General features: G+C 40.9%; 1 protein-coding gene across 6 annotated transcripts; it reads right to left on the bottom strand.

Moving 5' to 3' along the window:
• Positions 1-1,361: 1,361 nt before the first annotated feature.
• RCOR3 (REST corepressor 3) lies at positions 1,362-26,295 on the bottom strand. 6 transcript variants are annotated; one of them, XM_076334500.1, is made up of 12 exons: positions 26,090-26,295; positions 25,468-25,524; positions 19,582-19,659; positions 17,947-17,999; positions 15,923-16,084; positions 15,546-15,670; positions 13,902-13,998; positions 11,553-11,771; positions 9,818-9,895; positions 8,958-9,015; positions 3,248-3,489; positions 1,362-2,817 (listed from the first exon to the last, which is right to left on the bottom strand). In XM_076334500.1, exons 1-12 carry the CDS (start codon positions 26,229-26,231, stop codon positions 2,473-2,475), a joined length of 1,656 nt encoding a protein of 551 aa, XP_076190615.1. In that variant the 5' UTR covers positions 26,232-26,295; the 3' UTR covers positions 1,362-2,472. The 6 variants fall into 6 exon arrangements, with proteins under 6 accessions (XP_076190615.1, XP_076190616.1, XP_076190617.1 ...); XM_076334501.1 differs by having other exon boundaries at positions 13,920-13,998; XM_076334504.1 differs by lacking the exon at positions 3,248-3,489 and having other exon boundaries at positions 2,504-2,817.
• Between the last annotated feature and the right edge of the window lie 1,326 nt (positions 26,296-27,621).

The raw sequence follows: 27,621 nt of genomic DNA, 5'->3' as shown, positions 1-27,621 counted from the left end.
TATGTACATACTTATTTAGTACTACAAACGCTAGGAGTTCCCTACTGTGTGCTACAGTGTATGTAAATTAAGAAATACTACCTACCTCTGACCCTCCCTCCCCCCTTCAAATACAGCACCTTTGCCCAGTTATAGAATATTTAAACAAGATTAAACGGAATTACAATGTACTGAACAGTTTTATAGCAGTTGGTGGTGGCCAACTGTACTGCAACACCCAACATTCTGCATACTGAAGTCTACCGACAAGAGACGAGACAAAAATTAGCAAAGGTACAATACACACACCTGGGAGACGCAATGCTAAAAAAAAAAAAGAAAAAAAGAAAAAAAGAAAAAAGAAATCCTGAAGATGCATCTTGTCACCGTTAACAATTAAACTGAGATACTTAGGATGTCAAAATGTACCGGATCGGTTTCGTATCAGTTTTAAAGACTGGAGAGCAGCCAGGTTTGTGTGTAGCTGGTGAGGGGACACTTACGACTCCCAGAACACAAGTTTCGGTGACCACGAATTCCTCGGTGCTTACTTTACAACGCTGCTTTTCTTAGACGAGAGGTCACCTGAAGCTCACGTAGTGGCTAAGCATCTACTCTGATGCAAAAGAAAATTCCCAAGAAGGACCTTTTGTACGAGACCTCAGCACACCAGTGAAAGCTGTTCGGAAAGGAAAATCTCTCAAGTTTGGTCTGAAAATATTTTAAAATGAAGAATAAACCATAAAGGTCAACACCTTAACTGCAAGTCAGGCCACAACTATCAAACTTTAATACTAGATTTACAAATGAAATAGGATCTGATGCTATAAGAACTTCCCTTTGCACAAAAAAAAGACCTTAGCCAGCTGCTAAACTGATCGTTAGACCATTCAATTTATCTGTGAAAGAGCCCAGTGAGAGCACATTCCATTGTCAAATAAAGTCTCATTTTAGTCAAGGGCAAATCTAGTTATTAACAGAATGGATTTAAAAGGATTTTCAAACACCGTTTCAGCTGCTGGCAAAAATAATTTTCTACAATAGTATGGTAGTCAGCATGAATGTTATTACGTAGTCAAGAATGCAATATTTTTCAATAGCTTGATTCAGATCACACAGTTTCAAACACTGCTACTCAAATTTGCAGCCTGGTTTACTTGGAGGGTAGAGGCACCTACTTTAAAAAAACAACAAACAAAACACCCACAAAAACTGACCCCTCCCCCCCAAAGCACTGCTGGGCATAAATCAAGGTTTCAGACAAGAACAGTTTAATGAATGCAGTGGAAGAAAACCTTTCAATCTCCTAAAATTTGGAAGCAATAATTAATACCCAAATGCAAATTTTACTTAGTCAATAAAACAAAACAAGCAAACCCCCCCCCCCCCCCCAAATAGCCTCAGCCCAGCTAATCAGTTCCACCAGAAATAGCAGAAATCGGAGATAATCATTTAACAGTAGGACTGGGCTGGCAGCAGGTAACTCTACTGCCACAATATTCTACTACCACCATCAGCCTCTACACTTCCCTCACGAATTCTTAGGCAAGATGTCAATGATCTAACGTACTCAAACTGCAGACAGCCATTCTCAGAGGAATGAAATTCTGCTGTACTTAAATTAGAAGAATTAGTGGAATAACAAATTAAATTAATGGTTCTTGCTATATGGTTCCTCTCCTGTCACCCTCCTGGGTGGTGGAAGTTGCTGCCTCTCTCTCCACCCCAGCCCACAAGAGATAACGCAGCAGGGAACTGGACTCCGGTTTTCAGTTAACTTCTATGAGTAGAACATGCGTGAGATTTAGTAAGTTTGGTACAATAGCTCACCGAGTCTTCAGAATACTCTTTCAGCAGAGTATTTAATAAGACAGTACCTTTTTAAACAAGCAAAAGTGTTCTGGGAAAAACACGAAGAGAAGAAACACCTACATTTTACAAGTGCGTGAAATGCTTCTACTGTTACCTAAACAGGGCCAAAAATTCTGAACCTAAGGCCATTATTTTTTTTGCACTAAAAAGTAAAAAAAAAAAAAAAAAAAGGTAATTCACACACACACACAAAAACCCAACGCTACATTTAAGTCTCCTACAATATTATCTATTCCTAGATTTGCCAGACTACTTTCCTGTAGTTAGATGCTTGACTACAAAGAACTGTAATAAAATAAATAGAGTAAAAATCAGTTAAACAAAATCTTGGTGTGTTGAACATTTATTCATTTAAGAAGTTAGCTTCCTTCCACAGTTATTCATATAGAGGAGGGCTGTACTGTAGGCATTGTTCTGCTGTACAAGTCTTTGACATAAAAATATTTTTATACAGGTGGTCATTCATGTGGTTCCGTTTCTAGTTATTAGCTTGCTCCTCTGTAAAACTGGTCTGATACCTGTGAAGGCTTGCTCTTTTCTCCCCTTCATTATTTGGAAAAAAAAAAGTACATTGATACAATTTTTCAAATGTAGGAGTTAGCATAATTCTGCTTTATTTCTTCAGTGCAGAGTGGACTGGGATTCTGTCTGAATTCCAATAAGCGAGGGTGGCTGCTGGCCGCTAACCGTGGTTAACACTGGCCTTGGGTTGAGACGAGGAGGCATGGAATTAGCTGGGCGGATGAGTGGTGGGGGAGGCTGATTTAGAGTCGGCCTTGGCTGAATAAATCGCGCCTGCTGTTGAAGTGGCGGAGGCTGACGATGGAGAGCAGGAGCAGCAGGAAGCGCTGGACGAAGTAACGGGGGCGGCTGATTTAAAGTTGCCATGGGAGCGGTAGGTGCCGGAGCAGATGCCTGTGCTGGAGGTGAAGGGCCTAAACACTGAGTGGCCGGAGCGCTTTGTGCCTGCACAAAGGACAAAGACAAGACTGCGTGAACAGCCATCCCAGCCAGAACGCGATGCAGTTGGGCTGCCACTGTCCACTACACAGGAAACAGCATTTAAAAAACAAAACCAAAAAACTGAGAAGTTACTGAAAAGAAATCACCAACCAAAACATTATAGACAGCAGAACTAAAAATATTTATGAAGCAAGAGTCTTCTTTCTAGAACAAGAACTGTATTTTAACAATAAAACAGTAACGTGATCGTCACTATGAAAGGTGCAGTCCTGCTCCCAGCTGGTTAACGACATTGGCTGAAGTTCTATGCAAGCTCATCATCATTCTTTAGAATGCGGTTTGCCACTCCACACCAGTTAACCTTACATTATATCACTAAATAAAATGCTGTTCCTCAACCCATGCTTACTTATTTCTGGTACACAAAACACACCTCATCTTCTTCATCAGTGCTCTTTCCTGATGGCACATTAGAAGTATTTTTTGTGTCCTCCCCTAAAGCAGAAGCATCACCATTAGAAGCCAGGGTTCCTTGTTCCGCTTCCCATTCCTGCAATACCTCCTCTAAGTTAAACCGACGCCTGTAGTTTACAAAGAAGTTCTTCACTTGGCCAACAGTCTTGTTGCCAATTACATCTGCAATAGCTTGAAAATCTTTACCATATTTTCGGACACCTGGAAGGCAAAGTAAATAACATAGCTGTGAAGAATCAGTCAGACACAGCTACGTGTGATGTATTTATAGAGAGAACCTATGGGACCTGCAAACCAAGGACTCGCTAATTAGGAGGACTTCTCAATTAGGAGAAGGCCTCAATTTCCATTAAAACAAAATAATTTTTAATTGCACAGCTATCAACATACAAATCAAGAACTTTATTAAAAGGTCATTACCCACTCTTCTTAAAGAACCTGGCTTACTCACCAAGCCACCCAACCTAAAACCGCAGAGATCTGGCCTCTGACGAATGAAGTAAATCCTTCGGTGTGCTTGCAGTAAGGGCAGAAGCCCGACAAGTTCAAGATGGGAGAGGGAGGGTGACCGAGCACATGTGTATAGCTGTAAACAGGGTATAACACTAGAAATGTCAGGTGACAAAGGTGGACAGCTTCTATGGGTTCCCTCCGTGCCAGCTGCATGCAGATGTTTCTCTGCCCACAACCTGTGCAGCAGGAGTGGTAGAGGGCAGTACCTACTGGACCAAGCACAGGGCAGAACAGGGAGGCACAGTTCCGTAAGTCACGATATACTGCTCATTCCTCCACTTGTGACATGCTCTGCTAAAGCTACGAAGAGCAACTGGCAAGCATTCACCTGACAAAGTCTTTTTAAAGCTTTCATTCACCATTCGACCTGGGTAGAAGAATCTGGGGTTTTGGGACAACCACCTGGGGGAAGGTAAGTAAATATAAGCCATTGGTGTCTGTTTATAAGACAGCCCAGCACAGGCCTCCGGCACCAAATCCTCCAGCAAGAAGCAGCATGACAGAAGATCTTTGCACTGTTCTTTTCATTCATTTTCATATTGACATCAGTAGGTCACTTTTGTTTACAAGAACTTCACAAGAAAATGCTGCTGGTCCTTTCAAAAAATCCCAACGTGTGCTTTTTAAAGTTCTAAAACTACATTTGCATATAACACAAAAACCCCCTTGAGTACAGCATTCTGTAGTTTTTAACCTAAAACTGGAATTATAATCTAAAGTTTATTGATTTTCTCTCAGTTGTATTTTGGGTATGTGTCTAGTTCTTCTTCCTCTCTCCTGCTTCAGAAAAATCCTCAAACTCTCCAGCATCCTAGAACACAGCTTTTAGCTGCACAAAATGTATCTTTAATCAGAAGTGTCCAGAAGTTTGGAGACTAGAGGAAATAAAACAGAGTTTTATTCCAGACTCAGTAAACAGAAGACTCATCTTTTGCTCTCCGCTATGCATGAGTGAATTACAATTTGACTCCTTCTGCGAAGCTCCTGATAACTAAACTCATTCGGGACATATTACAGTGCTTAGAGGACAGGCACTCTGTCTCATTACAGGAAGGGAAATTTATTTCTGATTCCATGCCTCACTTCAGAAAAAGAAGCAAAGGATTCAGAAAGTGAGAGTTGTTTCAAATCTGAAAGCTATGTTCCTTCTCAACTTAGTTGTGAAGAGCATGACCTTCAGCTTGTTCTGCTCTTTACTTTCTTCGTTAATAGGCACTTCTGATGTGGTAATGTACACTCACTGCAATTTAAGAGAGAAGTTCAGCTCTAGGATAGTAACAATTTCTGTAGCTGAACCTGATGTTTCAACTGTCAAGAGCCCAGCTACATTATTTAAGATCTTTTCTGGGGCATACAAAAGAATCCAACCATCCTGACTGCAAGAACCTTGGAAAGAAAACAAAGGGACCTAGCAGAGCCACGCGGGAGGGCATGTATCTAGACAAAGCAAAGACAGGGATTTGGCTCTGTGCTTTATCAGCTGTACAAGGTATCAGCTATACTCCTTAAAAGCTGCGTGCGCCCACAGAGCACTCCCTCCAGTGTTTTAATGTTCTTTGATCGCCCTACCATTACTACCCTTACTAATTTATAATGATCATTAAATGTCCACTGCAACATATCTAACGTCCTGTACAATTCATCAAGTGAGCAAAGTGCCCAGCAGAACAAAGCGCATTTTTGTTTGAAACCTAGTTCAGACTTTTAGTGATTTCAACCTTTTCTGTTACTATGCTGTCTGTACTTCTTCCTTCCCCTTAATCTGCAAAATGACTGAGCCTATTGGCTAACTTCAACTAAAGTTGTCAAAAATAAGGTCTTAAAGCCTATTTCCAAGCAAACAGTTTGAAAAGTGTTAACTTGCCTTCACTGAGAGCCCAACTGTAAGAAATATCTAAAGAAAATACAATTTCATTACTTTAGCTACACACAGCACTACTCATTTTGGATTCTTTTCAGAGTGTTATTTAGTACTGCTCTAGCGTCACCACAAAGACTTCTACACAATGAGGTAGTAGAACCCTTTTAAGCTGCATCAGAAACAGAGGAAGTTCAACACATGTTTATGAAATTTTTATGCATAAGGTGCTGGCATATCTGTAAGAGTTGATGCCAACTCATCACCCATTTCAAATTGGTGTGCGTAACTTTCACATCCTGATATGAATTCTGTGCTACACACCACCCAAATAATTTCTAAAGCGTTTAATCTGTTATTCAGTAAGAATAATTTTATTAGGTTGCTGAAAGTGAAGCTCAAAAGATGACTGCATAGCCTCACTTCACATGTATGAATGTCTTTCTCCTGGCTTATTTGAAAGTAGCCCCGATCACGGGAATGCTTCAACCTCTTGAAAACTTCGCCCAGTTGCAAAGGTTCACTTGAACGTGTGCGTGCTCACTATTACAATGTTTCATCTTGAACGTCTAACTCAGAGAAACTCGTAACTCCAAGTTCGATGCTGCCTACGCTGCTTAACGCTGTGCAGCACAGCGAACACGGACAGGCACACAAAACATTAGCCTGGGTCCAAAGCAGTATAATACAGCACCACAATGAGGCAGAAATAGTTAACGGCAACCTCCAGGTTATGAGAGCTGCAGTTTCACTGTGATGGGATTACAGTGCTCCTGGCAACGACCTTACATAGAGTCAGATCCTGGTTGTCCCAACTGTTTTCCACTGCAATGCTATGAAAGTCATGCACTGCTTTTCAATTCAAATTTTGTTGTTTTGAACAAGTCTTCTAACATTTCTGCAATCGCAATTTTCATGTGGCTGAGATCTTAGTTTGAAAAGATGATCATGCTCATACATTTCTATACATAAACAAAGTTTGTAACTTAAGAACACCTCAAGTGATAAACTGGCCCATTACATTCAATAGCTATTCAGACAACATTGAACAGTAACCTGATAAATTATACCGCAAAAGATCAGCTCAGAGATCGTAAGTCTGAGTCCACAACCCCACTGCAGGCAGCCACACTGCTTTTAAGATTACACACTCAGTTCTATTTTTAGGTGGGTTTTTTCATTACCTCCTCTTTAGTTACTGCCAATCTCTCGAGATTAGCCCACAGATGACAAGAGTTTTTTTCATCTTTAGGAAAAACAGTACCAAAATTATATTACTGCAGATTATTTTTATGATTTCCATGGTAGGATTTAATGTCTGAATTCAAGTGAACAAATCATAGAAGTGCCACCTACCTGCTTAATGCTTACGATTTCTGTAAAATTATTAAAAGCACATGCTAAAACGTATCAATACATTTGATGAAATAAATCTTAAATGTACAAACTAAATGTCCCCACGCTCAAGTCAACTTCCAAGTTCAAGCCTAACACGCACTATGGCAGCTTTTAGTACAGCAACCATGGCTACTTTCTTTTAAAAACGGAGTCAGGGAAAAGACGGCGTGGCTCCTTCATGCCTAAGTCTACCAGCTCGAGCAGTTATTTTGAAGCAAGAGATCAGGGTCCTTAGCCTGAGGGATGGGAGGTTAATACCTACAGCACTCTCATTCCAGGAGGGAGGCTCTACTACCGGGCAGTAGGTAAGGGAGGGATAATAAGACTACTTTGTCCCTGGCGTTAAGGTGCTCTCTCATCTCCATTTTATACAGTGGCAAAGGAAGGGGACTAAAAAGGAAACAATACGTGTAAGCAGCACATGTAAATTCAATGAAAACAGGTTTCTTCCGGAAGGCCTGATTCCTCACCCCACCCTTAAGTATTGAGGCTGACTACCTTTATAAAACACAAAGCATTCCCTAGAGAAGAGACCAGAAGACTAGAACTCCTCTCCAGGGAGTCATCACCAGCCCTCATTCTTTTGCCCATGCTCCAGTTTTATTATTTACCTTGTCAGTCACACAGTGCCATAGCTTAACAAAAGCTCAATGCACACTCATCACTTCCCAAACTGATGCTTAGTGAGAGCTCCCATAACTAACCCATGAAAATGCAAGATGGTTTGAATCCTTTCATGCTAAGGCAGGCACAATGAACCTGCATTTTCCCCACTTCTCCAGCAAGCATTCTACTTGCTAGACTATCATATTAAAGATAGGCATCTCCTTCAGTTGCATTTGGGAACAAAACTTAAAAAGTGAGCTTGTTAGCAATACTGAGAGGATGAACTTAGGACAGAAAACGGTTTGGAGATGCAAATCCCAGTCTGAAGCATGTAAGTTGAGAGGCATGACTTCAGACACACCATGCTCTTCAGCATTTCCATTCACACTTTGAAATAAACCTAACTTTAGGTTCAGTTATCTGGCTAATAACTACCAGGTATGGCACACTTGACAACTTTACACCGATATCCTGATCCAACTGAAGGTTTTATACTAAAATTCAGTCTTCCATTTTAAAGGAGGCGAAGAATACAGAGAAACAGAGCAGATGTGTATAACTGAACCGATTATATTATCTTAAAAAAGATGATCCACAGAAGTGAGTCAATATATAGTGACTTCGAGACAGCATTAGGCTCTCCAGATATTTCCCTTGCATGTTCCTTGATTAGGCAGTGCGTGTTGAAGCAAGACGAGAGTCAGTTTTCCTTCATATAAATGAAATAACTGCAAATTAGCTGTGTCAATAGCCTACTAGAAAGTGTTGGGTTTTCTCCAATAAGACTGTTAGTCAAGTATCCATATCCAGCTTCAGACTCTTAAAAGGCCTCCACTGGGAAGATATCTGCTCTCTTATCCCCTCATGAACAGAAAAAAGTAACTGTAAAGCAGTTTTACTTCTGCATTTTCCTACTTTAAGAATACGGAGAGATGTCTTAGTAAGTGTTTGCTTCAAATTTTATTACTTCAACTATTACTTCGGTCTTCCACTTTAGAGAAATTCATGTAAGGTGATTTAGAAGATGATTGAAGGGACTTGTTGGTACTACCACAGTTGTTAAACCCAGCTTAGTTTTCCTATTCGAGATTTAATATGGGTAACTGAAAGACTAGTGTCATGTTGCTTGAATGAATGCCCTAAATATTCTCACTAGTTTTGCTGTTTTCCCAGTGACTTTCTTATAAGACCAGATAAAGTTTAGCTTTTCATTAGAGGGAAATACAAACGTAAGCCTGAGTACCTCTTCAAATCCTTTGCATCAGATTTCAAGCCGCTACTACTATTAACATACCTTGTACTGCAAGAAGCTGCTCTTCTGTGGTCCAACGGGCATTGATTTTCTGATTAGACTATTAAAATTAGAAAAATGGCACAAAGATCATTAAAATGTTTCAACAGCTGCAAAATATCTGAGCATCAGAATGTGTTTTACTTGCACTACATTTTGTAACATAGGTAAAAATCTCTTGCTTATAAGTCATGAATTTATAGTTTAAGATTGCTTTCATGAACAGGAAGTAGCATTTAAGGATTTGAGCTCAGAACTACACCAACGATTTTTCCTCTGTTTTATTGCAGTTCTTAATATCAGCTATATCATAACTTATGCACAAGCTAATGATCTTTATGCAGACAGAATTTGAATTTATAGTTACATTTCTCTAAACTATTAGGACTTGGTGTCTGGAGTGTTTTGCATTCACGTTATGTTTCATATCCAAGCCTTTAAAACAAGCAAAAAGAGAACTTCAGTAGTAATAAATCGTCGGCATTGGGCATACTTCAGATGCCCAAATGTATATATAGTCATGTTTTCACACAGAACATAGAATTTACTGCTAGTAATCTACATTAACTACTTTTAACCAGAAAAAAACCCCATTTATCAGGGCTCAATTTCAGCTCCCTATTGTCATGAACAGACGTGACATTTCAGTTTCTTCTGCTTCTTTATTTAGCCAGTTGCCATAAAAAAAGCCTACCACTAATTTCTTGTAAAGAAGCCAGACAGACTCACCCCTGCATGTAATTCAATGGATCCTGTTTAGGGGCTGCTGAAATGCAAACACTATGCTGCAGCAAAACACATTTCTGTAGCTTCCCACTAATGTAAGTGCAAGGCCACAAGTTCTAATATTTATTCTGATTTACCTCAGGAGGTTTGAATTCTTCAATCCCGCCTTCCATTTTCTGTTTAAGTGCACTGTTTACTTGCTTAGCATTTTGAACCTTGGTCAAAAACAACAAAGTTAATCAGCTCCACAAAGAAAGTTGGTCACTTTACACATATATCTTCACTAGGATTGCCACAAGTGTACCTCCTAAGTTAGAAAGAGAAATATTATGGTTTAAGGCTTCACTATTTTTAACTGTTTAAAAAAAAAAAATTTAAAAAATACAGCACAGTTTACTACGGAGAGAAAAACGTTTAAGCCAGTCTTTCAAAAGAACAGTTTGTCTGCAGGAATATTAAAAGTAGGACATAATAAGCAAGTTTTGATAGTGATGCATATGTTCTTGAAGAACGCAGAATATTCTAGACACAAAACTTGGTTCTTAGATATCTAAGTGAGATGTACTGTATACATTAACTTCTTCCTTCTCCAAAAAGCACTTTGGGGGGGGGAAAGATTTATGAGATGTTTCCAGTTAGTTCCTTCTGACAGACTGCTTTTTATTGACCTTAGATCATCATGATTTCCTTTAAGGGCGATTCTTGAAATGATTTAAGCTATTTAAATAAAATATCTTAGTCTATAAAAAGGAGAGAGCTTCCAAATCATACATATACATATCTATTAACCATTTAAACCTGACAGTGATGCACATAAGGTAACATAGGTAAGAAAATAGTTTTGCATACTATGGTGCACAGCTATTACAAGTGTTCTTTAAGTATGGACACAAAAGCAGACAACTCAGTGGGAGATTCCAAAGGCTGCATCTCTGAGATCACTGCAAGAAAAAAAGAGAAACACAACCTCAAGGCTGTAACTCACCTACGCTTAGGCTAAAGAGTGAAACCCACCTATGCTATTTAGCCCCCGAGTCCTGCTGTGACAGAAAGAAGCATATTTCTCCTGTAAAAGAATACAAGGGAGCAAAAACCCCATGAAACCCATTATTCACTCCATGATTTTGCAACATGGCAGCTCTTAGCCGTCTATAAGGAGGCAGAAATTCCAGGAGATAAGCCTTGACTTTGTAGCCCCATCGCTCCTAGAAAGCAAGCATGCACATACTGCTGTACCCTTAGAAGCTGAATAGGTTCCTCGTTTCAACTTTAAGTGCCAAAAGTTAACTCCTTCATGCAAAGGATGCAGGCAATTGTCGTCTTAAAGGTGGAGACTACAAAGCTTTTCTAAATTTAATAAGAAGTAGAAAGCTCATCAATTCAAACAGAGAAATTACTAGGCCCATGACTTACTTCCCCCCATACTTCCATGGTATGTGGAGAAGGACATCCAGAAAAACAGCTACAATTTTAAGCATAACAAATGTAACTTCCACTGCTTCATTGGTCTTATTCTCACTTGTCACACAAATACTTTTAACAAAGTTAAAAAGAAAATCAAATCAAACGAGACTTTGGTTTTCTCCTGTCCCTAGATCTGTAACATTGTTTTCATGCCATACTCCCCCCCCCCCCCTTTTTTTTAAAGGAAGTCATCTTGTTTCATATTATCCACAAGAGCAGATGAACATAAAAAACAAAACTGAAGAATAGCTAGTCAGCTAGTGTCCAGCACTTCTGGTGATAACTGTGGAACAAAATTAGGAAGACTCACATTAAAGAAGTTTCAGAATCTTCATAGATAATCTTCAAAATCATTACAATCAGAACAATCTGAGACAAAAACAAAACAAGACCAATAACCCATGGTACCTGTCGCTTTAATGAGATTAGTTCCATATCCAGCTGTCTAAGAATTGTGTTGGCTGCATTGGGACTACAGGAAACAGCTATCACATCTTCCTGGGTCAGGTACATGCCTTTTGGTGGACGGCATTTGGAACGCTGAGAATGGTGGCGATGCTGCAAGCTCTGATACTCTCTTCTACCCAGACCTATTTTGCTGGTCTGAACAGGCTGCTCATTATTGCCCTTTAATTTACAAGAAATAAATCATTAAAGAATAACAGTATCTTATATACAACTTTAATAAAGTATCACATAGCATTGTAATGCCCTATTTATGACCAAGAAAACTTAAGCTAACATCCTCCTCTGCATGTAGTAACCAAACTAAGTCTTGCAGATGAGCTGATGGAGCATACCAGTCATTTGCTGGATAAGCCTGCGTTAGTCTTAGAAAGGCCAGTTTTCAAAACTACTTTTTTTTTTTTTTAAACATGGCTGAAAATACAATACATGGTATAGAAATCACAGTCTGAATATTATAAAAGAGGGCAAAAATCAAGAACCTCTTATGTAAGCAGAAGGTAAAGAATATATATATATATATATATATATATATATATATATATATATATATAAAACATGTTTAAACCAAGTAATCGGTTTATTTCTGGCCAGATATGAAGAATTCAGGTGAAGATCAGGGGAGAAGAATAAGCGGAAGTCAACCAGGATGGGCAAGAATGCAAGATGACACTTTTCCCTGGTGCAAGCACTCTAACTCAGAAAGCGATAGTGCTGTTTGCTTTGGGACGGGATTTGAGATTTAGAAGAGAGAGGATGGATTTACTTTTGCAGTCATTATAAAAATCCATGTAATTTAGCAAACTTAAGCCTTTGTTGTTTGCTTTTTTGAAGTGGAAGGGGATAGCAAAGAGGAGATGCAATCTTTGTAACTGCTGTTTTGATATGTTTGGACATGTAAAAATTTCAGCTTTGTCTTCAGTGGGCATTCCTGCACAACAGCTAGTCTGCACACACGTGACTCCCATAGGGCAAGCAGGTAGGTTCCTTACAGACCAGGAGGAGAGAAGCAAAAACAACTTTCCCTGCAAGGACTCTCCAATTCCAAGCAATGCTAAGTACCAGAACAGAGACGGGATTCAGGCTTTTTGCTACTTCAAGCAGCTCCCTACTGCTTCTCTCTGCTGGCATCTATGCAGGTTAAGAGGAGGTGGTCATCTGATCACAGCGAAGAGAAAACAAATTGCAGCAGCCATTATTATTATGTTCTGTAGCATTAGTACAGATCAGCAAACAGTATTTTGCTCTACTATGCTTGACCTTCTGCCACATCCTCTTCCCAGCTAATGTAATATCTTAATCCAGTCCACAGACTTCATAGAGGCAATCTTAAAAGCACTTAAGATATTTGCTTTTCCTTGGAAAGTTGATATAGAGCCTTACATCTTTGACATCTAAAAATCCCAAGGTTAAGTTTACTTCTGGCCCATTTATACTATTTGTTTTCTGGTTCTGCATTGCTCTTCAAGTATGAAATTGCAGTTCCTGTCTGTTCAGTCTGGATTTAAAGTGAAAATATTCTCCCAAGCTTTTGACTTGCCAAGCTAGAGTGTTTGGTTCATTTTAGTTTTCTCTGGTAACAGAAAGTTTCCATTGCTCTGCGCGTTCAAGTAGCCTACTCAGTTTATATCTTGCTTAGGAAGTGGAAGCATGCAAATCCTACCAGAAATATTAGATCACAAAATTATCTTATGTAGATCCAAATAGCTCATCAGAAACTGCAAACCTATTTGTCCTGTTCCTAGAAGTCTATGAACACACTACTTTCATTCTGGACTGCGTGTAGTGATTCAAACAATAACTAAGGAAAGTAAATTGAACAAAATAGCCCTTATCTAGAAGTGGCTTAGACAGCAACTCAAATCAACAGATTGCAAGAACATTGTTACAACAGCAGAATAAAAAGTAAAAATGTTCATTATTAGACCTTGTGCCATTTCAAGTTCTAAAATGCAAAGAAAACATTTAGTTTCCAACAATTCACAACCAGTAAAACTGTAAACATATTAACAAGACAGAGGTAGGGGGAATGTTGTTTTACCAGGTAGCGATAGCATACATCTCTTATAAACTTGAAGATCTCCGAGGAGATAGTGAAGGTAATGAGAGATGTATTTATGTCCCCAGAATGGCAAAAATAATACAATAACATTTTGTTTCAATCAGAAGTTGTCAAGACTTTGATCATCTAAAAACCCTGTGAATTCAGCAGGCTGCAAGCTAAACCTCCTTACTACAAATCATATTCTTCACAGTAACACATTCACAGAAAACAAACAAACTGACATTCACCATTAAGCTATCTGTTACCTCCTTTTTGGCTTCTTTTTTGGGATCGTAATCACTATCATTTCCATCCATTGGATGAGCTTCTTCTACGTCATCATCACTGAGGACAGATGATAAGAAGCTGGTCATTTCGTCTATTCTTTAACCCCAAATATAAATATGTATCAGGGTAAGACAGAATTATCTACTCTAAAATATCTACTCTAAGTATATGGCATCTCAGTTGTTTGTAGTTTTCAAAAGAGAGCTGTTACAAACATATTCCCTTTATTAAATTCTAATAATTATTATGATAAACAAGCAATCCTAAACTCTAGTTTCAGAATTACTTTAAGCAGTGCTGGTACTGCTGCCCAAAAAATTTGGTGTCACCTTTCTTCAATTCAACCACTTGTGCCGGCATGAACACTTACACGGTCAACTATACCAAGGCTAGAAATAACCTTTCGTTTGCCACATTAGTTTAAATAGATCAGTTCTGAAACCACTGCACCAGGTGTATGAATAAACCCTTGTTGAAGTCTGTGGAGAGCAAAAGGGGACAATATAAGATGGGAAAACACAGGACTGCTTTTTCACCAAAGTCCTCAAGATCTAGCAATTTGGGGGGGGGGGAAAGGAATGAAATCTGCTGAATTAAATCAAAGAGAAAAGGTTGAAAAGATAACAGTTAGTTTAGTCGAGTCCAATCCAGTCATTCACACGACAATTTCTTAATAAATGAATGTAAGAAAAACCAACAAAAATTTCTAGTTATTACCAAAAAAACCCCAAAACCCAAATGCTGTATTAGAAGCAAATTTATTTTCTTCTGTAATTTTTCAGCCATAGGGTCACTAAGTAAGCATATGAATTTTAGATTTCAGGAGTTCTTTTCAATAACATATAATTAAATAGACCCTTTTGCTCTAGCTAGGAAACTTTCTGTAGATGTAAAATCATACTTTCCAATATAAACATGATTATGTTACTTATACATTCAACATATTAAATCACTTTTAAAAAAGTGCAAGTTAATACTCAAGTATACTAAGTGCAATATAATTTTAATTTCATAGTAACTAGGGGAAATGTCATTCCCTTCTATCCAAGACAATTTAAAGCTATTTTGAGCTCTAGTTCTCTTTGACTGATAGCAGCTCTAAGTCTCCTAAAATAAGATTTATATTTAAAGTTTTGTTATAAAACAGTACTTGGGCATTCTGATTGCTACAGCTCTTTACAGTGGTTGATCTTTCAGTTTAAATACCATTCTAGTTCAAAAAAACCCAAATCAAAAAAAACCCCACCACCCAGAAAACCCCCACATCCACAAAAACACTCTCCTCCCCACACAGTAATATAGGGTTAGACTTCTCAAATAAAGCATTATTTCTAAACCACATCCCCAGACTTCAGCTTTTTTTAAACCCTTGTTTTTAGTTATCCATTAAAGCACTCGTGTGTTATTACAACTCACACCGACTGGAGTGATATGGTTCTTAAAGCACAGGTACCAAACCCCTTGCTAAAAGCAGAGACATCACCACAGATGCTTGAATCTAAAAACACAGTTCACACTGAAACATAACGGCTGGAAATTACTCTGACATCTCTACCTAGAAAGACTTCAGTCTCTGGTTAGCTACTTAAGAATATAAAGCTTACCTGTCACCTTGATTATTTCTATTAGCTAGTTTTCGAGCCTGCCGATCCATCAAACTTGTCCTAGAGCGAGTTTTTTTCCAAGAATAGTAATATTTCACAAGGCTTGCAATAGTCTTGTCTGGAAGCTAGAAGAATTCATTAACATATTAATACTTTTTTAAATTAAAATTCCACCCAAGATTATAATTCTGCTCTATTTACAACCACCTTTACCTAAATATCTTAAATGCATGGATGAGATGGAAAGGAGGGATGTATTTCGTATACAGTTTTAAAAAGGGGGGAGGGGGGCAAAGGCTTTTATCATCAGAGTGAAAAAGCTATAGGTCCAAGACACGTGATGAAATTAACTGCTTCTGGTTAAAATATTACTTTACCATTTGCTGGATCCTGTGAAAGCTCTTTCCATGGAAGCTAAATGCTTGTTCAAATAGGACTTTATCTTCAACTGTCCATTCATCAGGGAAAGGAGTGAAGTTAGGGAGATCCGCAAGGGACTTCTCAATATTGTGTTTATGCCAAAACAACATGCCGAGAGCCTTTGAAAAGAAATAGTCCCTTTTTGGATTTAGTCAAATTTCTAAAATGTTGAGACAAGCTAAATAAAACCCTGCAATTTATTTATTTAAAATAAAATTTGACTATCAGAACCCCTTCTCAAAATGTATTTACAATTTTATTGGCTATGTACTGTAGGTTACAAAATTCTCTTTGGAGACGATATGAAGAGTGGGCACATCTATACTTTATTAAAGCTATGAAAGCTAGACAAGTTTGGCATGGCAGCAGTAATTCTGAAGTAGCATGAACTAGGCTGATAGGCTCAAATATGACCTGCTTTCTTTCTTTACGAGCATGTATCACCTATACAGCTCCTTATAGGTCTTCAGGCCTTTATTACCAGCCCACTCAAAAAAGAAAATAAAAATACTTTTCAGCAGCCAGAGGATCATCCAAAATGCAAGTCTGAAAGTTCAAAGTGAGAGTGGTCTTTCTACAACTCTCCAATCCACAAATAACAGCACGGCCACTTCCATGTCATGTGCACCTAGTAAGAATTGAAATTTAAATATATTTTCTTACATAATTTCATTTATCGGTATTCTTAAAGAATTTTACACTGATTAGACTTTCTGCTAGAGAATCAATGACAGATTTGATGCCAAGTCTGGCATGGGAATTGGGAAATGTAATCCACTCAGTTTCAACCACACAGTGCAGACATGATCACCAGTTGTTCATCAGCTCTCCAAACCCCTGATTTCACATATTCTAATATCCTGGACATAGCAAACCTCTTTTCTTGTTGAAATGGCAAGTGAGAAGCGACTCTTGCAAAGATAATTTCTATTCCACTGTGAACAGTCTACAAATATTTTGTACCAGAAATTGTTTTGAAAATTAGCCTTTTTTGTAGACTTATTTTCATAGAATCATCACAGGATAGTTTGGGTTAGAAGGGACCTCTAAAGGTCATTTAGTCCAACCCCCCTGCCGTGGGCAGGGACATCTTCAACTAGATCAGGTTGCTCAGAGCCCCATCCAACCTGAAATTGTATCAATTTTGAGATCCCTCAGTTCCCTCTCTCCCCTTACAAAAGCCAAGCCATAAACAAACATCACTAAACTGCAGGTATTCTGGACATCGTAACACTGGCAGCCTCTTTTTCAGATAGCAGTTGACTAGCAAGTCTTTGCTATTATGAGCTTCCATCCTCCAAAACGTGATCATACGACTTGTTTCCACTCGTACACCAAGTACTTTTTTGCAATAGGTAATCTCACTTCTACATAAATTGGTTGATTTATGAAGGAAATTGCAAGAGAACTAAGTGCAGACCAGCAAAGTTTTATCATGTACTTTTTACAGGATGGTGATTAAAGGTTATTAAAAAAAAAGTGAACTTGTTTGTTACTCTCAAACCTAGAATTTGATTCAGTTTTCCTTCCTCTGAAGAAACACTCACTTAAAATTGGTTTGCCTCTTTTTTTTTAAAATATGCAAGAAACCTTTCCAGTGCTGTCCCTATGGCAATTAATGGTTCCAAATTGTACTGTATTTTAATTCTAATATTAAACATTAATTTTGTAGGCTGCTTTCCTAAGAAATTCTTTAGCTAAATATACACACACAATTGCATGACATGCCCAGTGTATCAAGAAACATACCAAACCTTTCAAAAGTGCACATTACAAGCTGAGCATGTCATGAAAACAAAGAGCTCAATCTTTTGCAGAGAATCCAGACCACAACTGTATGCAGATCCATTTAACTGCAGTTTGCTGCCGTGCCTGAAGAGAAACAGCGTTAATTAATGGTAACCAAGGGAAAAAAGAGTTGTGTTATACTTTTATATAAAAAAAATCCTTTAAAGGAGCACTCTCATTTCATAGCACTTACCTGTTCCACATTGTATCCATGTTTTTCCTTTGCTATTGCTATATATTCATCCACTGTAACAAAGCAATGTCAGAATTATTCTTTAGTACTTTTAGTTCTGCTATAAGGTGACACAGAATTAGCCATCTAACATGGGAAAACAGTCCTCCCATGCTTTAATACACTGCATAGGCCCAGGTTCCCCAAAACGTTAAAATATATTCATAGCTTCATTAATAATAAATAAACCCACTGTCTTTAATCAACATTTAATTTTATAAATTTTCTATACAAGCCAATTCTCAGTGAAAAAGATGCTCTCTATCACATTTTTACTACAACAAAGCCACAGAGGGTCATCATTTATTTATTTAAATCAGAGACTAGCTGGTTATTGAAAGGCTATATCTCTATGTCTTCTTGGAACCCACTCCTAAGAACACAGACACACTGGGTGTGTGTGCAGACACCTGGGTTGGTTTTAAATTGAACTACTTCTACTGTTTGTATTCCCAAACGTTAAAAATTAATGTAAAAAGGTCCTAGATCGATGATTATGCATATCCTCGATATTAAAATAGTTTTCACTGACCAACATTAATTTTAACCATAGCATGAAGTCGGTTTTCAATAGAGAATATGAAAATTCAATAACTAGGACATCAAATTCACCAATAACATTTTTTAAATCATATTTGGCCATACTAGAGCCATCTTTGAGTTGAACACTTTCCATCATTTGCAATTAAGTCCTGCTAGTTTTGATCTTCAACGGGTATTTTTTTTATTTTTAAAGAAACAAACTCTTCCCATTCACCTTCTACAGTTCACAATTAAGCGGCAACTAAATGTAGTTGAAAGGAAGCATGATTGACAAAAGGAAATAATTATATCCTCATTATTCAAATGGAACAGAGACGTCCTTGCCATGAACTGTTGCAGCAAAGAATTAATTGTACTTTAAAGGAATGAAGAAAGTGTTTAATAATCATAGTTGTACAGCATTTCATTTCTAACCGTTCTGCAGTAGTAGAAGGTACGTCCCCTCAAATGTAGGGGGACACAGACCTCTAACTACTGGTAATAGATAGAAACTGTCCTCAGGACCAGGTTCTCATGACCGCACCCTCAAAGTTTACTCCCCTATATTATACATGGGAAATTCTAGCATAGGAGGCAGGTTTAAACTAGACTAAACAGATAATTGATCACATTTAGTCAGATGAGTCTGTATTTCAGGTCACTTTTGAAGGGAGAAAATGCTGTGTTTTTCCTGAGCATTCCCCTTGAACTGGGCCTCAACACATCTTTTCTGAATTTATCTACTGCAATTCCTCCTCCTAGAAATTTAGAGCAGCAAGTTCCTCATGCTTAGATGTTTTATTCTTTTATTAATAACTAAAGGTTTCACAGACACTGATGATGATACAACACAGGCAGTGTGATTTGAAACAAAGATCTAACTATAGAGTAAGAGAAGGTGATCTTTCCTTTCCCCAGAGTTCTCGAAATAAAAAAAAAATAAAAGAGAAGCTTTGTGTTTAATTTACTAATTTGCAATTTCACTGTGTGTAAAACAAAGAGCAAACAGGCACACCAGAAACAATTACTTAATTATACTTAAGCATCCAAATTCCTAAGCAGGGAAGGACTTACACTTGGCATCTGGAATATTATGATATGGAGACCATACAAGCATCCCTCCATTATCTTTATCAGTATATTTTGTGGCACCTGTAAGAAAACAAGTAAGTCTTAGTATTTATAAATATGATCTAGAGAACAACTATTCATGGGACAGTAAGTAAAAGTCAACCATATTAAGCAGTCCAGCCCAACTACTAAGGGGAGGGAAAAAGTCATTAATTCCACATTATTTCCTTAAGACATCGAATGGCTGAATTTGAACACTACTCTTATGAGGTTCAATCATAACTGGATGTTAGGATCCTGGTTACCACAACTGGAGCATTAAAGCGCATTGCTAAAGTTGGCATGGATGCAAAATTTAGAGGTACTTGTGTTGGAACAGTCCTCCAGAAGTTATGATTGTCTATTAGTACTCTAACATTTATCATTACCATAGGAGCATCAGGATCTACTGTGTTGTTAGGCTTCCTTAAAACAAAAAAAATATGAGATAGGGGGTAGAATACAGTCACCATCCCTGATCCTTTCAACAAGGAACTATACTAACAACTATGCCAGAAACAATTCTGTTCCTCTCTCTCTCTCTCTCTCTAGTTTTGAGTTGCATAGCCATGTAATTTTGATATTCATAGCCAACCAAATCGTGTAGCTGTAGAAAGTAGTTAGGTCTAAAAGTCATCCTTTTTTGTTTGGTTGCTTTTTGGGGGGGTTGTTTTTTTGGGGGGGTTCTTTGTTTCTTTCTTTGTGCTTCAACTCCACTTCAATGTAGCAAGGGAAGCAGTCCAAGTTACCTAACCTATCAGGAGGACAGAGCAATTTTTTCAATACTGATGCAACTTTGTACAAAGCACTAAATCATAGAGTCTTTGATTTTTAAAAAAACCCGCTGTAAAAGAAAAGGAAATTCCCCCATACTGCAAAAGCATTAACTAATAGTTACTTTTCATGAATATTTTACAAATGTATGCTACTACATAAAGCCTCTTACAATCTGTTTGTTTACAACAGTTTATCTTGCTAAGACATTGGTCAACAATTGGAGCATTTACACTTGTGTCAGTATGAATTCCTTGAGGAATCACCCTCTGAGGAACCTTCCCTGCATCCTTCTTGGAGGACAGATTTTTTTATTCAGTGAAACAACTTTTCACTCCATTTTAAGCTTCCACAGTTTATATTTAGGTTCTACATCTTGTTGAAGGAAACAAAACAAAACAAATCAATGCTTTGGAAAAGAGAACAACTTAGTGCTTTCTAATTATGTACTATGTTTTGTTGCCCTCCCCTCTTTAGTTTGGCAGTGTTTTGTATTTGCTATCATCTTTGAAATGCTTAGATCCATTATGACGGTGAACTTGAAAACCAGTTAATTAGAAAAACTGAAAGAACTCATGCATCTTCCAAAATGAGATGTGTAAGACAGATAACCTAAATGCACCATAAACTCTGTAACAAGTTAAAAATGTACATACATTCATAAAGCACCAGTTTCAAGGCATAAGCAGTACTAAACTCTGAAAGGATTTTGGTATAAGAACAAATTCCTTAATACAACATTCTACTTTAGAACAAAAAACCATGCCATTTTTAGTCATTAGGAACGCAATATTTCATGAAGAGCAATGCAAACATGTTACAGGCACAACATTTCTCTTGTCCACTCAGTTTTTATCACAAGTAAATGACCACTACCCTGTACTCCACTCTTTAACTAAGAGATGAGGAGAAAACAGGACCACTAGAGAATGCATCAGAATTTCAGGTTGTGAGCAAGAAGTGTCTAAACTTAACATGAGTATACCCTCAGTTTTTCCTTCCCAAAAAAATACCAGACACCTGCAGACAAGTGGATATCATGGATATTATCAGCTATTGAATATTCAAGTATTAAAGTGAAAAAACTTAAGTTTCAGTCCTATCATTTGCGCCTGCGGATCATGTATGCAGTGACACTTCCCTGTTGAGATGCCACCCTCACGTGACCAACAAGCAGCTCCCACCAGAACACCCCCTTATGAAGCAGTGCTGTTTCTCCAGCAGGAATCAGATAACTTTTTCCTTTCAGGTGGCATCTTCACACTGCCAAATGGAAGGCAAGGACGACAAAGGAAGGATGGGATGCATACAGGTAGGTCTGTGCTCGAAGAAAGGTATCCCGTCCTCAACACAGGATTTCCATAGCTACAGTACAGGGATCCCTCCATCTCCATATGCAGGACCGTGATCTACCTTTATGAGAACTGCTTCTTGCCATTTGTGCCCCAAGTATTCAAGTGAGCAGCACTCCTCCCCAAAAAAGGCTGTGTTGTATCTCAAGGGCAACATGATCTTTATCCACAAGTCCCATTCTTATTACAGACAGCGGCTGGAAATACCAGGCAACATGTTAACCAAAGTATGTTAGAAGAGCAGGGTTGTAAGCCAGTAAGGAAGAGAAAGACCATGAGCTACATCTCAAACATAACAAGTCTCCCCCTGCCCAAACCCCACATTCAAGCCACTTAGGAAGAGGTTTCTGTACTTCAATTGCTGCGCTCCTCTGCCAATGCCACTTAGAAAACAGGGCTAGCTGAAGATGACCCACAAACTCTCCACTGCTTCCAGAATAGAGAAACTATAGCAGCAAACTGACACTTTCTAAATTTCAGCTTAGAAGTGAGGCACACGCGGATGATGCCGTTCTGTACACGACTTCAAGTACTGAGAATAAAATGAAAATCTGGAAGCATACAATACTTAATAAGGGCATTGTGGGGCAGCATGGCAATTTAAAAGTGTATTGGTTTCCAGCATACAAAGTACCATCATCTGCTTAAGATCTGCTTTGAGAGTAGGAACAGAAACACAGAAACTAACAGGAGGAAGAACTAAATTTCTAAAATAAAGGACTAGAAATCTTAAAAATAAATCAGTAAATAAACATAAATAAAAGAAATCAGGGAACGTGAGGACAGATGGCATGGAATAAATGGAAAATTTTACATACTTCACCACACCATTTAATAATTTCTATTTAAGAAGCCTGTTTTCATATAGGAAGACTAGAGTGAGGAAAGTTATAAGGATGTACACAGAAACGGATTCCATAAGTGACAAACATTCTTCTTGACAGCACCCCCACCCCCCCCACGAAGAGGGTAAATGCGAAATAAGTATTTCAGCATTAAATAAGCAAAATTCATACTAAAGCCTTTGGGAAGTCCAAAGTCCAAATCTGAGTAGAATAAAACTTCTCTAGCAGTTATCTCATGTGTGGATGACACAACAGTATGGTGCATCTCCAGTGATGGCATTCTCCACTACGCTTTCCAAGAGAATGCAAACAGCCCACAACATAAGGATACCAGCTTTGTAACATCCTGCTACATCTATAGGTGGGTCAGAAAAAGTACAAGCAGAACAATTTCACCTCAAGAATATAGAAAACCAGCAGGAGGAGACAAAAATCTGGAGTGCAGGAGATGGTTTATTAACTCAGTAAATTAGGTAAGGAGATTTAGGATTTTTATTTTATTAAAACCGCTTTTTGAGTGAGAAAATTTATCTCATTGCAGTAGTATCTAGTGACAATTAAAAATGCCATTTCCCTTACAGCTCTATCTGAAGACTTGCTTGTAAAAAAGGGGATGGTGGGGGAAGGGGTAAGAAAGAGTATGTTTAAACTAACTTCTCCTAATTGTTGCTTCCAACCACAATCCACTTCTTCCAAGAGACACTGACAAACAGTTGATTCACTTTTTCTTTAAAAAAAAATTATTTTATACATGAACTCAGACCAAAAAAAAATGTTTACTACCATCACAACTTCAATCATGAATGTTTTGTTCCTCAATGTATTGTCATAGAGCATTGCTTATGAGTATTTTTCAACACAGGCTAAGTAAGGCCAAAGGATTGGTATTTATTCCACTCATTTTAGTATTCTGTGTGTGTACCAGAAGGCTGACTTTGTATCTTAGACTTTTATGTAGCTTCATCTGTCGTTGATTCCCTTCTCCCACCTATTTGTTTTAAGGGGGTTAAAAAAACAGCACTCAAAGTACTGTAAATAAACACACATTCTAATGTATCTGGTAAGCCCTCAAAAGAAGGCATTAAAACAATTCCAAGAAGAAACAGCATTAAAGTTAGTGAATCAGAGATAGTGCCTATGTCCATATATGCAAACCTAGAAGTATGATGGAGTGTCCGTTACATCGTTTGCTACAAAAACAGTAATCTAAGTGTAGCTATGATAAGAGCACAGCTTTTTGTCCAGCATTACTTCCATCTCTATGAAACGATGCCTCAAGACTCATCAGGAAAAAAAAAGAACCCAGATGAAAGCATGAGATCTTGCTGAGATCTCCTCAGATAACCAATCTACTAACGTGGTATGTATTGTACTTTTACACTTTATGGACTTTTTAAAAAAAATTTTATAAGAATTAGGTGTTCCAAAAAAAGTTACTATCTTCTTGCCCTAATAATCAAAATACACACACTAAGAACAATACTATACATTATACCTCTGACACAAGACATATTGCGGAAAGATTCCCATCATTAAGGAAATTGATAAAGTAGTTATTGGGGAAAGGAGCATCAGTTGAATTCCACCCCCCAGGAACGCTCAGGAGCTCTAAAAAGTCTGGTTATAAGAGAGCACAAAATTAGTTCTGTAGTTACAAACGCAAGGATACCATTGCATATATAGTTTACAAAATTGAAACCACAGAACCTCAGTTGTCCTACAAGGGGTGAGGAGTTCTTTTAATCAAAAGAAAAACAAACACTATGTGTTTTTCTAATATAAGTGGCCTGTAGGAAAAACAAGCCCAGGCTGCCCTTAGAAACGATCAATTTTATTTATGTTTATTTTTATGTAGGCAATGTAAAAATAAAGGGTGTAAACGGTCAGTCTTATTAACAAAGAGACCTAGACTACGCGCTCCTTTCTAGGGGAAAGGCATTCCCTTATGCCAAGATCATGCATCCATTTAATCCCACCCTCCCCCTTTCTTTCCCCCGGCCTTTTCTTTGGCCTGTGGGGACTTGTGCCCATCAAGAGGGGCTCGCTCCAGCTTTAGGAGGCACTATGCGAGAAGCTCTGGCCCAATCCTCTTCCGGTAGGAAATCATCTGACACCAATGGAGCCTGTTTGGAGAACAGGAAAGTAGATAGGCTTCATCTGACCACTACAGCAAAACTGATAAACGCTCCTACGGTCTCACTGCTCAGTGTAGTAACGCAAGATAGCATTCTAGCAATTAACTTGCTAAAACCGAGTACCAGGCTATGCAAGCCTACCCAGTATTCCGCGGGGCGGGGCTGGGGGGGTGAGGAAGGCGGAGGAGAGCAGCTCAGCCTGCAACAGCGGGGCTAGCGAGGCTACTACAGCACACAAAACCAGGGGCAGGAGTTTCCCACCAAGCGCATCTTCCCCCCAGCGCCTCCAGCACGCAGCCAGGTCTGCTCTGCTTCCGGCAGGGCGCATCACTTCCCACCCTTGCCCGAGAACATCCATCACCCCCCGTCAAATATTTTTAAATCACCTTGTTACTATATTATATGCGTTATGGTTTAAGGAGGCGGGGGGGAGGAAGCATCCAACCTTCTTCTGCTTCACCGCCTCCCGCCGGATACACATAATACGGCTGATAACGAAGTGAAAATTTCCCACCGCGATGCCCCCCCCGACCCCCGGGTGCACAGAGAGCAGATGCTGCCCCTGCCAGCCTCCCGCCGCCGACACCGGATCGTCAACACAAAGGCTCGAAAGCAAAATAAATGCAACCCCGCGGCCGCCGCCGGGAGAGCGCCGAGCCGAGCCCACCCCAGCACCCAACCCATCCCTCCCGCCTCGGGAACGGCGGCGGCAAGATGTCAGGTTACAGCCGAGAAGCGATTTACCGGGCTCGAAGTCAGGAATGCGCGCCTGGTATTCCGCTCCGACCCTCATTCCTACATCTGCAACGCAAAGGGGGGGAAGAGAAATTAACGGCTTGGCTGTCCCCGGGCGGGCGGGCGCCGTCCCAGGCTACCGCCGTGTGGCGGGCGGGCTGGCGGACGCGCCGCCCGGGAGCCCCCGCCGCCTCGCCGCGGCCGTGCGGAATAAGCCACCTCCCCCCCCCCGCCACCCCGCCCGCCGCCGCGGATTAAGCCCCGACGACCGCCGGGGAGGGGGCCGGAGGGGGGAAGGGGGAGTTTATTTCAGCGGAACAATGGGGACGGCGGCGGCGGCTCCCGGGAGACACTCCCCATCGTTAAGCACCGCAGGGCCGCCCGGCGGCAGCGGGGCCGCGCCGCGCGCTCCCGCGCACGCCCGCCCTCCCCCCTCACACGCGGCCCGGCCCGCCGCACCACAGGCGCGCGGCGGCGGCGGAGTAACGGCGGCGGCGGCGGCAGCGCCCGCGCCGCCCCGGCACCGGCGCGGGGAAGGGGGAGGCGGCTCGGCTCGGCGCCCCTCCCGCCGCCTCCGCCACCCCCCTCCCCCCGCTGGCGGGGCGGCCCGGGGCCGGCCCCAGGCTCGCACCGTGCTCGTCGCCACTGTCACCGCCGCCGCTCTCCGGCTCCGAGTAGTGCCCGTTGGAGGGGCTGCTGCTCTTGGTGCCGTTGGGGGCTGCCCGGCTCTTGCCCCCCAAGAGCTCCGCTCCCTTCTCCATCATGCCCGGCATGTCAGGGCTGGGGGAGCGGGGGAGAGCGGCGGCAGCGCGGGCGGCCGAGGGGGGGAAGTTAATACGGAGCCGCCATGTTGCCCCCTCCCCACCCCCCCCTCGGGCCGCCGCGGCGCCGGCACCTCCTCCCCCCTCACACCGCCCCCCGCCTCCCCGCGCTCCCCCTCCCCCGGTGCCGCACAGCCCCCGGGAATCCCTCCGCGCCGGCCCGGCCGGATCTAGCCGAGGGGGCGGGGATGCCGGCGGAGCCCCGGCGGCGCGGCGGAAGGATTCCGCCCGCCCCGATATGGGGGTCTCGTCGCCGCGCCGCGGGGCTCCCCCGTCGGGCGGGGGCGGAGGGGAGAGGGGACTATTTCCCCCGGCGGCGCAGGGATCCTGGCGGGGAGGGTGGCGCGGCCGTTGGTGGTGCTACGGTCCGCGGTGGGGTGGGGAGGTGCTGGGCCGCCACGGCCGCAGCGCAGGGGCTGTGTGGGAGAGGAGGGGGCGCGGGTGTGGGGCCCGGCTGTGGGGCAGCGTCCGGGTGAGGCTGGGGCGGCGGGGCAGGGCCTGAGGGGAGCGCCCGGCAGCGGGGCCGGAGGGCGGTCACCTTGGGAGGCGGGGCGGAGCCCCGGCTGTGAAAGCCGATGCCGGCTGCGGCCGCGGGCCGGCGCGGTGTGCAGCCTCCGGGCGGGCAGCGCTGCCGGCGGGGCTGCTCTTTCTAGCCTCGGCTTTCGGGAACGTTTCAAACCAGGATCAAGTCAGGTTGAGAGGATTAAGGGCACAGGAAAGCCGGCACAGAAACGGGCGGCATTGTAGGTAGTTCCAGGTGCTGTGAAGCGCGTGTGAAAGGGTGCTGATTTTTCTTTCTAAATGCGCAAAATAATTTATTTTTATTTAACGTAATTCCAGTGTGCTACCAACTGCTCAGGCGTTGCCATCCAGTTCATATCAAAATATCCAGGTTTTAAGAGAAAAGAAAGGCTCCAGATAGGGACTGAGTTACAATATGGTAGCAGTCTTGTTGCTTAATCTCGAGATGTGTTGGTCTGGTTTGTTTCTATGCAAACACATTTAATGTCGTTGTGGCTATACTTTAAATATGTGTTAAAGGTATTTTTAATGATGCAGTGATAACTTGGCCGTCTGATTTCCTGATGTAGGAAAAAAGTATGAACTTCACTGTTAAAGTTACTATTGCTATATATTGTAGTCAAGTCTCATGTTCCAACTAAGACTATCTGACACCATTCATTATACTTTGTCACATCTCAGCCATTCTTCCCAAACTTTGCCCTGGCAGCTGTCTGCCCCAAGTTGGTTGGTGATTGATTGATTGATTGAAGAGTGCTAGCTAGAATGGTACAGCTGCTTTCTTACAGTGAGATTAAGGAAAGACGACTACTTGTGTCCG

Source organism: Aptenodytes patagonicus, chromosome 3, assembly GCF_965638725.1.
Source record: "Aptenodytes patagonicus chromosome 3, bAptPat1.pri.cur, whole genome shotgun sequence".
Classification (NCBI taxonomy): domain Eukaryota; kingdom Metazoa; phylum Chordata; class Aves; order Sphenisciformes; family Spheniscidae; genus Aptenodytes; species Aptenodytes patagonicus.
The sequence above is the reverse complement of the archived record's forward strand: the minus strand, read 5'-3'. Positions and strand labels throughout refer to the sequence as shown.